Source organism: Nicotiana attenuata, unplaced genomic scaffold (genome assembly GCF_001879085.1).
Source record: "Nicotiana attenuata strain UT unplaced genomic scaffold, NIATTr2, whole genome shotgun sequence".
Taxonomy (NCBI): domain Eukaryota; kingdom Viridiplantae; phylum Streptophyta; class Magnoliopsida; order Solanales; family Solanaceae; genus Nicotiana; species Nicotiana attenuata.
The window spans coordinates 49,671-61,808 of NW_017671317.1; the positions used below are offsets into that span (position 1 = coordinate 49,671).

At 39.4% G+C, this 12,138-nt stretch overlaps 1 protein-coding gene across 1 annotated transcript; it reads left to right on the forward strand.

Annotated features, from left to right (window-relative positions):
• The first annotated feature begins 344 nt into the window (after positions 1 to 344).
• LOC109207519 lies at positions 345 to 806 on the forward strand. The gene has a single exon (XM_019370461.1). It carries the CDS (start codon positions 345 to 347, stop codon positions 804 to 806), a length of 462 nt encoding a protein of 153 aa, XP_019226006.1.
• The last annotated feature ends 11,332 nt before the right edge of the window (positions 807 to 12,138 follow it).

Consider the following 12,138-nt stretch of genomic DNA (forward strand, 5'->3'; position numbering starts at 1 on the left):
GGTTAAACTATCTGAGACATGTTCAAACTTTTGCATATAACCATCAGTACCCTTGGATGAGTATCCTCCCCTTTTCGATTTGGAACCTGTGGAAAAATAGGAACAATAACAATATCAACAATTTAAACCTTGATATAAACCCTAGACAGGTCTTTAGCCAAATAGGAGAATACCTTTTCTTCACTGAAAGGACCCCTATACACAAATGCTCCTTCTCCGTTAGCATCAGCTGGGATAGACCCCCTCAAAATACTGTTAAGCTGAATATAGATGGGGCTTTCTCGAAAAATAATCTTCATGCAGGTCTAGATGGAGTTTTCAGAAATAGTATGGACAAATGGATCATGGGCTTCACCAAATCATGTTACACTCACAGCCCCATGCAGGCTGAACTTTTAGCACTACAGGAAGGCCTAAAACTAGCAATAGAATTGCCATTTCCAGACCTTCAAATCGAAACAGACTCAACAGAAGTGTTGAGAATGTTAGATGAAGATTATAGCACTACTAATCCATGCTTACTCACTTGCAGATCCTTAACGCAACAGTTGAAATCCCTGGTGATCAGACACAGCTTTAGGGAAGGAAATGCGGTAGCAGATTGCCTAGCGAAGGAAGCTGTTAGGAATTTCAAGCCAGGACTATGTTATCGACTTGCACGTCCACCTACTTTTGTTGAACCTTTTTTGGAAAAGGATATGCAAGATGTTTGTTTGGGCGTTAAAAAACTAAATTCTACTACTTGTAATAGCCTAGTATCTCTTAACAACAGTAATGTCCTTAGGGACAATGTAACTCCTATGTAAGCTTTTATATATATATATATATATATATATATATATATATATATATATATATTTATATACCATACTATATTATAAGTATGAAGATCCAAACTAGAAATTGAAAGACTAAAATAACCTTATAAAGCTGAGTGACTATAATATCCTTCAACATAATATTTCTTTAAATAAATTTTGTCTAAAAACGTCAATACACATTCTAACAAAATTAATTTAAAAAGTTTAATTGAAATAAACACAAACATAGAAGCCCTTTGACCTTCACCATTAAAAAGTCACCTCATATTAAATACTTTAATAGGTACATGAATGTGATTAAATGAAAATTCTATTAAATGATAAATTATAACTACACGTTTATTGAAAAAATTTCATGTCTTAGCTTTAACTTTTGCTCATTTTATCTTCCACCCTTTGTAATCCTTTCTGTCACTTTATAAAATGTATAAGTTTAGATCACTTCATTATCCATTAGTTATATTAGTTTTCTCATAAAAACAAAAATTATACTATATTATAAGTGGAAAGCTTCAAAGTTGAAATTAAATTATCGAAATGTCCATCAAAAGCTGAAAGACCATTTTACCCTTAACTTGAATTATATTATATTTGCGGCCGCGCATAATGGGAGCTTAGTGCATCAGACTGTCCATTTATATATCTTTGTTACAGACCAAAAAACTTACATGTCAACTACAAATATATATATATATATATATATATATATATATATATATATAATATATATTATATATATATATATATATATATATATATATATATATATATATATAATATATATATATATATATATATTTCAACCAATTACAATTAATAGGGTAAGTGAAAAGACAACTATTGCTTGGACTTTCACCCATTACTGCAGTTACTTTAATTACTTTCATCATCTAAACCGTTGGAATGTCTTTAATTTGAATTTCCAACAGTTATGCAAATCAGTGTCAGTGTGCGTAAGTATTCTCTCATCTTGAAATAATTTTCTGTTAGCTTTTTGTTACTTTTATTATAAATCATTTTCTGTTAAATCCCAGTGAATAGTAAATCACGTTTTGCTTTAGAGTCATAATTTTTTTTCTTTAGTTGATTATGTATTTCCCTAACATCTACTTATTCTTTCCCAATGAATATTTCATTTAATGTATACTCATTTATGTTCCGTTTCTCTTATTTGTTCATTTCTGGAAAGGTGAAACTTCAACAATAAATTGATGATAGTATACAATTTACTGGTGACAGTACAAGAGATTTTACCTAATGTTAAGAATCACACACAAACTGTATGCCTTTATTTTAATATATTTACATTTTAAAATATTTTCTCCTAAAGGTTTTTGATATTGAAATAGGTTTCCCTTTCTCTTATAAGAGTTCTTTTAAAATATATGTACTAATCGGTATGGGATACACGTGCAACGCACGTGTTCGAAAACTAGTTATGTGATAATATATATATATATATATATATATATATTGGGGTGAAAATCATTTACCCTCCCCAACTTTGTGTTAAAAATCAAATCCCCCTCAACTTTGAACAATAATCATTCTCCCCCCTTTATCCTACACAATACCTTTTTTGCCCTTGAATTTTCAATTTCCTCCTCAATTCAATACTTTTTTATTATATGATATTTTTTATTTTTTTAGCTATAACTTAAATTATGTAATATCTATTATAAATTATAATTAGAGTTCATTAAAATTATAAGTAGAATAAGTAATCAGAGTCAATTAAAATTACCTTATCTTTATGATTGTTATTTAATGTAATGCATATTAAATATATATTTAAGTTATATTTTCTTAGCGACGGACTAGAATTTCATAAAGAGGATTGAAAAAACACCCAATTTTTTTTATTTCGTATTGGACTTGTGAGCTAAGATAACTTGGGGTATTTTTCAATCCTCTTATATGAAAAACTCGGATTGAAATTGTGAGCTAAGAAATTAAAATTTGTGAGCTAAGAGAATAGAGTTCATTAATTTCTTAGCTCACAAGTTCAATCCGAGTTTTTCATATAAGAGGATTGAAAAATACCCCAAGTTATCTTAGCTCACAAGTTCAATCCGGAAAAAAAAAAAGTTGGGGTGCTTTCAATCCTCTTATATGAATTTCTAGCTCCGTCGCTAAGAAAATATAGCTTAAATATATATTTAATATGCATTACATTAAAATAACAATCATAAAGATAAGTTTTAATTGACTCTAATTACTTATTCTACTTATAATTTTAATGAACTCTAATTACAATTTATAATAGGTATTACATAATTTAAGTTATAGCTAAAACCATAAAAAAATCATATAATAAAAAGTTATTGAATTGAGGAGGAAATTAAAAATTCAAGGGCAAAAAAGGTATTGTGTAGGATAAAGGAGGGAGAATGATTATTGTTCAAAGTTGAGGGGGGGGAGGGGGAGGAGTTTGATATTTAACACAAAGTTGGGGAGGGTAAATGATTTTCACCCATTATATATGTATAATTGTGTATAATCAATGATTAATTTATATAAATGGCTACAAAAAGTAAACAATGAATATAGCTGGCTATTTGTGTAAAAATTCCATAAAAGAAAGCAAATATTGGAAGAAGTAATTTTTCTTTAAGATCTCAAAAATAGTTAAAATATGTGCTACTCCCTCTGCTCCACATTAAGTGACCATTGTACCTTTGACATACCCATTTAAGAAAATATGAACTCCTAGAGAAAAAAGATGTATTCACTAAATTAACATTAATTAATTATTATCTTGACATATTCGAATATGTAAATAAGTAAAAAAATTTGAAAAAATAAAATTAATTTTTCTTGATTATGTAAATGGACACTTATTTTGAACCAAAATAAAAAAGAAATAGGATCACTTATTGAACCGGGGGGAATAATTAATTTTTTTATCGGATGTCCCCGAAGGGACAAGGGAATAATTAATTAGATACCACCATTAGTAAGATCCTGTTTCGCCAAGCTTCTAGGAAGCCAAAAGTACTTTTTTTTCCCAAAAAAATACTTTTTAAAACAATTGAGTTGTTTGGCCAATACAGAAAAGTACTTTTTGCCAGTAGAAGAAGCAGTTTTTCTGCTTTTGGGAAGAAGCAGAAAATTCTAGCTTCTTCCAAGAATGTCACGACCCGGATTCCCACCTTCGGGAGTCGTGATGGCGCCTACTAATACGAGCTAGGCAAGCCAATTAATTTCACAAGTTACCTTTTTACCCATTTATATTCATTAACAATTTCGAAATAATAATATTTAAACAGCGGAATTTAACATAAGCGGAAGAAAGAAACGATAAGCTATCTGAACATGAATATCTAATACAACTGTTTGAGTCTCGACTACCCAGAACTGGTGTCACAGTACCACAGACGGTCTAAGAATACTACAAATAAAGGTCTGAAAGAAATAAATACAATGCTGTCTCTAGAAATACACAAAAAGAAACAGGGATAGTAGATGGAAGGTGACGCCAAGGCCTACGGACGCCTATAGGACTACCTCGGATCGCCTGATGAGCAAGAATCAGCAAATCCCACTGCGGTCCAAAGTCTACAACACTGGGGTCTGCACAAAAGAGAGTAGAGTGTAGTATCAGCACAACCGACCCCATGTGCTGGTAAGTGCCTGGCCTAACCCCGGCGAGGTAGTGACGAGGCTAGGACCAAACTCCAAATAAACCTGTGCAGTTTATATATATATATATATATATATATAGCGGAAAGATAAACTAGAACAAACAACTAAAGCTGGGAAAGGGAAACATGCTTCGGGGAATAACAGACAAAACAGAATCTCAAGAGAATTATCAAGAAACCAAAATTTAACTACTAACAAGAATAAGGAAAAACAAAGGCAGATTTCACTATCAGTCCACATCTCGTTGCAGGCGTGCAACCCGATCCCATTTCTCATATCTTGTGGTAGGCGTACCACCCACTCCCATTTCAGTATATCTCGTGGTAGGCGTACGACCCGCTCCCATTTTATTATATCTCGTGGTAGGCGTACCACCCGATCCCATTTCACAATATATCGTGGTAGGCGTACCACCCGATCCCATTTCATCATATCTCGTGGTAGGCGTACCACCTGATCCCATTTCATTATATCTCGTAGTAGGCGTACCACCCGTTCCCATTTCATTATATCTCATGGTAGGCGTACCACCCGCTCCCTTTTCATTATATCTCGTGGTAGGCGTAACACCCGCTCTCATTTACAAGCCAGCACAAAATCACAAGGAATCCCGGCAAGGGAACGAAAGCAACATAATAACCCACCGATAAGGGAACAACAATATCAAGAGTAAAACCCCGCAAAGGGAGAATCAGCTATAATCAATCCTAACTCAACTCCTACTCAGCTATACCTAAACTTGTTACAACACCTAACTACCTCAGCTATGAATAAACTTGTTACAACACCTAACTACCTCAGCTATAACTAGAATCGTTACAACACCTAACTACCTCGGCCACACCCCGACTTGATCCAACGTCTAACTTTCTCAGCTATTACCATAATCCTTACCTAACACAAAGAATCATCAACCTAAGTATCTGTAATATCAATTAAGAACACAATGCAAGGGACCCACAACTCAACAACAGCCCGGCAAGGGGGCAACATAATGATCTCTTCTCTTTCTCACTTTTACTTCACAATTCGCTTCACAACTCGAGCCACTGCTCTAGAGGTTCAATTATCACATATACTACCACAATTCGTTATACAAACTGGAGCCAACGCTCCTCAATGTTCATAGGTCACCATTCTTTTCACAACTTTACACAATAAATAAAAATTTTCACCAAGGCATGAATAATACAACGAAATCATGGAAATCACAATATAAGACTCACGGTCATGCTTGACACCAACGTATAGATACTCACCACCATGCCCATACGTCGTACTCAACAAGAAGCAATTAGCAAATAGGACACAACTCCTAATCCCTCAAGTTAAGTTTAGACCGGACACTTACCTCAAACTTCCACGGCCAGCTCAATCCTCAAATACCGCCTTTCCTTTCGAATTCGGCTCCAAATCAATTGTATCTATACATAATCGACTTGATAACATCAATAAATGCTAAACAATCCAATTCCAATGCTCAATTATAGCTTTTTAATCATTCTTCCCAAAAACCCAAAAACTGACCTCGCACCCACTTGGTCAAAACACGAGGTTCGGACCAAAAAATCAAATCACCCATTAACCCAGGAGCCCAAATATATAATTATTTCCAGAATTCGACCCCAAAACGAGGTCTAAATCACAATTAATCAAAAAGCCCTAACTCTACCCAAATCGCTAATTTTCTACCCTTATTCACATGATTAGGCCTAGAAATCTAATTGGTGTTAATGGAAAATGAAGAAAATGAGTTAAAGATTACTTACCCAAAAGATTATGGTGAAGAATTGCTTCAAAAAATCGCCTAAGAGCTTTGGAGAAGAAGAGGTTTGTGAAATTTTATAAAAATCCCGTAAGTGTTCTGTTTTGGTTTTTTAAAAATCACTGGGCAAAAAGCCTTCGCGATCGCGACAGACCCTTCGCGAACGCGAAGAAGGAAATCTCAGCATACCAGAACAACTATTTTCTGCAATTTTTCTTAAGTTCAAAACTTTCACCTCCGAAACACACCCGAGCCCTCGGGGCTCCTAACCAAACACACGTACTAACTCAACAACCTCATACGAACTTATCCGTGTGATCAAATCGCCAAAATAACCTCAATAACAACGGATCAAACCTCAAAAATCAAGAACTTTTCCCAAACTTCATCAAGTATCAAATTTAGCAATTTAGGTCCGAATCACGTCAAATGATATCCGTTTTTCATCAAATTTCACAGAAACATCTTAAATCATATATAAGACCTGTATCGGGCATCGGATCCAAAATACGGGACCGATACTAACATGTTCTAATCAAATTTCATTTCAAATTTCCTTAAACAATTTCAAAAAACAATTTCTTTCAAAAATTCATTTCTCGGGCTTGGGACCTCGGAATTCGATTCCGGGCATACGCCCAAGTCCCATATTTTCCTACGAATCCTCCGGGACCGTCAAATCACGGGTCTGGATCCGTTTATCCCAAACGTTGACCGAAGTCAAAATAACTCATTTTATAACCAAATTTTACCATTTTTCATTGATTTTCATATTTAAGCTTTCTGGCTATGCGCCCGGACTGCGCACGCAAATCGAGGTGACTCTAAATGAGGTTGTCAAGGCCTCGGAAACACATAATTTAATTTGAAAGCAAGTACATTCTCCACCTCTAAAACAACCGTTCGTCCTCGAACGGACAAAAGAAGGAAGTACCTGAGTCGGGAAAAAGACGGGGATAACGGCTCCGCATAGACTCCCAGGTCTATGCTTCAGGAAGCTGACCTCTCCACTAAACACGAACAGAAGGAAAACTCTTCGATCTCAACTGACGAATCTGCCGGTCTAGAATAGCTACCGGCTCCTCCTCACAAGACAAGTCCTTGTCCAACTGGACAGTGCTGAAATCTAACACGTGGGATGGATCGTCGTGATACTTCCGAAGCATGGACACATGAAATAGTGATGCACGGTTGATAAGCTCGGCGGCAATGCAAGTCTATAAGCCACCACTCCCACTCGATCAAAAATCTCAAACGGGCCAAAGAACCTAGGTCTAAGCTTGCCCTTCTTCCCAAATCTCATCACGCCCTTCATAGGCGACACTCGAAGCAATACCCGCTCACCGACCATGAATGCCAAATCACGAACCTTGCGGTCGACATAGCTCTTTTGCCTGGACTGAGCTGTACGAAGCCTGTCCTGAATGATCCTGACCTTGTCCAAGGCATCTTGGACCAAATCCGTACCCAACAACCGAGCCTCTCCCGGCTCAAACCATCCAACCGGCGACCGACACCGCCTACCATGCAAAGCCTCATAATGAGCCATCTGGATACTCGACTGGTAGCTGTTGTTGTAGGCAACCTCTGCTAAAGGCAAAAACTGATCCCACGAGCCTCCAAAGTCAATGACACAAGCTCGGAGCATATCCTCCAAAATCTGAATAGTCCGCTCGGACTGCCCGTCCGTCTGAGGATGAAACGCTGTGCTCAACTCAACCCGTGTGCCCAGCTCTCGCTGAACTGCTCTCCAGAAATGTGAGGTAAACTACGTACCTCGATCCAAAATGATTGACACGGGCACACCGTGAAGACGAACAATCTCCCGGATATAAATCTCAGCTAACCTCTCGGAAGAATAGGAGACTGCCACAGGAATGAAATGCGCTGACTTGGTCAGCCTATCAACAATGACCCACACTGCATCAAACTTCTTCTGAGTCCGTGCGAGTCCAGTAACAAAGTCCATAGTGATACGCTCCCACTTCCAATCGGGAAGCTCAATCCTCTAAAATGAACCACCGGGCCTCTGATGCTCGTACTTAACCTGCTGACAATTCAAACACCAAGCCACATATGCAACGATATCCTTCTTCATTCTTCTCCACCAATAATGCTGCCGCAAGTCCTGATACATCTTTGCGGCGCCCGGATGAATAGAGTACCGGGAGCTGTGGGCCTCCTCTAAAATCAACTCTCGAAGACCATCCATATTAGGCATACAAACTCGACCCTGCAATCTCAAAACTCCATCATCATCTAAGGTAAACTGCTTGGCACCTCCGCGCTGCACCGTGTCTCTAAGGACACACAAATGGGGATCATCATACTGCCGATCACGGATATGTTCCAATAATGAAGAACGAGCGACCGTGCAAGCTAACACACGACTGGGCTCAGAAACATCCAGTTTCACGAACTGATTGGCTAAATCCTGAACATCCAAAGCAAGCGGTCTCTCACCGACCGGAATATAAGCAAGACTGCCCATACTGGCTGACTTCCTACTCAAAGCATAGGCCACCATATTGGCCTTTCTCGGATGATATAAAATGGTGATATCATAATCTTTCAACAACTCCAACCACCTCCTCTGCCTCAAATTCAACTCCTTTTGCTTGAACAAATACCGAAGACTCTTGTGATCTGTGAACACCTCACATGCCACGCCATACAGATAATGCCTCCAAATCTTCAATGCGTGAACTATGGATGCCAACTCCAAATCATGAACCGGATAGTTCTTCTCATGAATCTTCAACTGCCGTGAAACATAGGCAATGACCTTGCCGTCCTACATCAACACTGCACCAAGTCCAATACGAGATGCATCATAATAAACTGTATAAGGCCCGGAACCTGTGGGCAAAACCAACACCGGTGCCGTAGTCAGAGCTGTCTTGAGCTTCTGAAAGCTCGCCTCACACTCATCCGACCATCTAAACTGGGCACCCTTCTGGTTCAACCTGGTCATCGGGGCTGCAATAGACGAAAACCCCTCCACGAACCGACGATAGTAGCCTGCCAATCCCAAGAAACTCCGAATCTCTGTAGTTGATGCTGGTCTAGGCCAGTTCTTGACTGCCTCAATCTTTTTCGGATCAACCTGAATACCCTCTGCTAACACAACATGACCCAGGAATGCAACTGAACTCAACCAGAACTCACACTTTGAAAACTTGGCGTACAACTGACTATCCCTCAAAGTCTGAAGAACCACTCTAAGGTGCTGCTCGTGCTCCTCCTGGCTGCGAGAATATATCAATATATCATCAATGAAGACTATCACGAATGAATGCAAATAAGGCCTGAACACTCGGTTCATCAAATCCATAAAAGCTGCTGGGGCATTTGTCAACCTGAATGACATAATCAAGAACTCATAATGCCCGTACCGAGTGCGGAAAAATGTCTTAGGGACATCGGATGACCTAATCCTCAACTGATGGTATCCAGATCTCAAGTCAATCTTTGAAAATACTTTGGCACCCTGAAGCTGATCGAACAAATCATCAATCCTCGGCAGCGGATACTTATTCTTGATTGTAACCTTATTCAATTGCCGGTAATCAATACACATTCTAATTGACCCATCCTTCTTCTTAACAAACAACACCGGCGCACCCCAAGGCGAAACACTGGGTCTAATGAAACCCTTCTCAAGCAAGTCTTGCAATTGCTCCTTTAACTCTTTCAACTCAGGCGGGGCCATGCGATACGGCGGAATAGAAATGGGCTGAGTGCCCGGAACCAGATCAATGCAAAAGTCAATATCCCTATCGGATGGCATACCCGGCAGGTCTGAAGGAAATACCTCAGGAAACTCCGAACAACGGGCACAGAATCAATAGGAGGGACCTCAGCGCTAGAATCGCGAACATAAGCCAAATAGGCCAAACACCCCTTCTTGACCATACGCCAAGCCTTCACATAAGAAATAACACTACGGGTAGAATGACCAGGAGTCCCTCTCCACTCTAAATGAGGCAAACCCGGTAAAGCTAAGGTCACAGTCTTGGCGTGACAGTCCAAGATAGCGTGGTAAGGTGATAACCCGTCCATCAGCAATATAACACCGAAATCATCCATGTCCAGAAGAAGCAAATCTACACGAGTCTCAAGACCTCCAATAACCACTATACATGAACAATGGACGCAATCCACCACAATAGAATCACCCACCGGGGTAGACACATAAACACGGGCACTCAAAGAATCACTAGGCATGACCAGATACGGCGCAAAATAAAACCGAAGCTTCTCTACCACAAACCAGAACAATACCTGCACCTCCACCTCTAATACCTTTATCTCCACCTCTAGCATCTCTACCTCCACCTCTAATACCTCTACCTCCCCCTCTAATACCTCTCTCTGAGTGATGTGGAGAAACTTCTCCAGAAATAGCTGCGTGAACTGCTCCCAAGTCGAAGCTGGCGATCCGGCTGGTCTAGCCAAGCAATAATCTCTCCACCAAGTCTTGGCGGATCCAGACAAGCAAAAAGTAGCAAAATCGACCCCATTGGTCTCAACTATCCCCATGTTTCTGAGAACCTCATGACAGCTGTGTTGATAATCTTGGGGATCCTCAGTAGATGCACCGCTGAATGTAATAGTGAAGAGCTTGGGGAAACTTATCCAATCTCCACAAAGCCACCAAAGACGTAGCTGATCTATCACCGGTCTGTGCTGCTGCCCGGCTGAAGAAGTGGTACATGACCTCTCCATTCGCGAAAGGACAAGAGTAGAGGTTTCAATTTAGCATTGAGAGAACAAAATCGCACGACAGGAAAGAATGAATGTGAAGTTTTTCCTAACTCTATAGCCTCTGGGGGATGAATACAGACGTCTCCGTACCGATCCCTCAGACTCTACTAAGCTTGTCTGTGAACTGTGAGACCCATGTAACCTAGAGCTCTGATACCAATTTGTCACGACCCGGATTCCCACCTTCGGGAGTCGTGATGGCGCCTACTAATACGAGCTAGGCAAGCCAATTAATTTCACAAGTTACCTTTTTACCCATTTATATGCATTAACAATTTTGAAATAATAACATTTAAACAGCGGAATTTAACATAAGCGGAAGAAATGATAAGCTATCTGAACATAAATATCTAATACAATTGTTTGAGTCTCGACTACCCAGAACTGGTGTCACAATATCACAGACGGTCTAAGAATACTACAAATAAAGGTCTGAAAGAAATAAATACAATGTTGTCTCTGGAAATACACGAAAGAAACAGGGATAGTAGATGGAAGGTGACGCCAAGGCCTACGGACGCCAAGGCCTACGGACGCCTGTAGGACTACCTCGGGTCACCTGATGAGCATGAATCAGCAAATCCCACTGCGGTCCAAAGTCTACAACACTGAGGTCTACATAAAAGAGTGCAAAGTGTAGTATCAGCACAACCGACCCCATGTGCTGGTAAGTGCCTGGCCTAACCCCGGCGAGGTAGTGACGAGGCTAGGACCAGACTCCAGATAAACCTGTGCAGTTATATATATATATATATATATATATAGCGGAAAGATAAACTAGAACAAACAACTAAAGCTGGGAAGGGGAAACATGCTTCGGGGAATAACAGACAAAACAGAATCTTAAGAGAACTATCAAGAAACCAAAATTTAACTTCTAACAAGAATAAGGAAAAACAAAGGCAGATTTCACTCTCGGTCCACATCTCGTTACAGGCGTGCAACCCGATCCCATTTCTCATATCTTGTGGTAGGCGTACCACCCGCTCCCATTTCAGTATATCTCGTGGTAGGCGTACCACCCGCTCCCATTTCATTATATCTCGTGGTAGGCGTACCACCCGATCCCATTTCACAATATATCGTGGTAGGCGTACCACCCGATCCCATTTCATCATATCTCGTGGTAGGCGTACCACC

Bases quoted from the DNA above. Each gene is read 5' to 3' on its own strand.
- LOC109207519 (XM_019370461.1), top strand. From the start codon at position 345: ATGGGCTTCACCAAATCATGTTACACTCACAGCCCCATGCAGGCTGAA.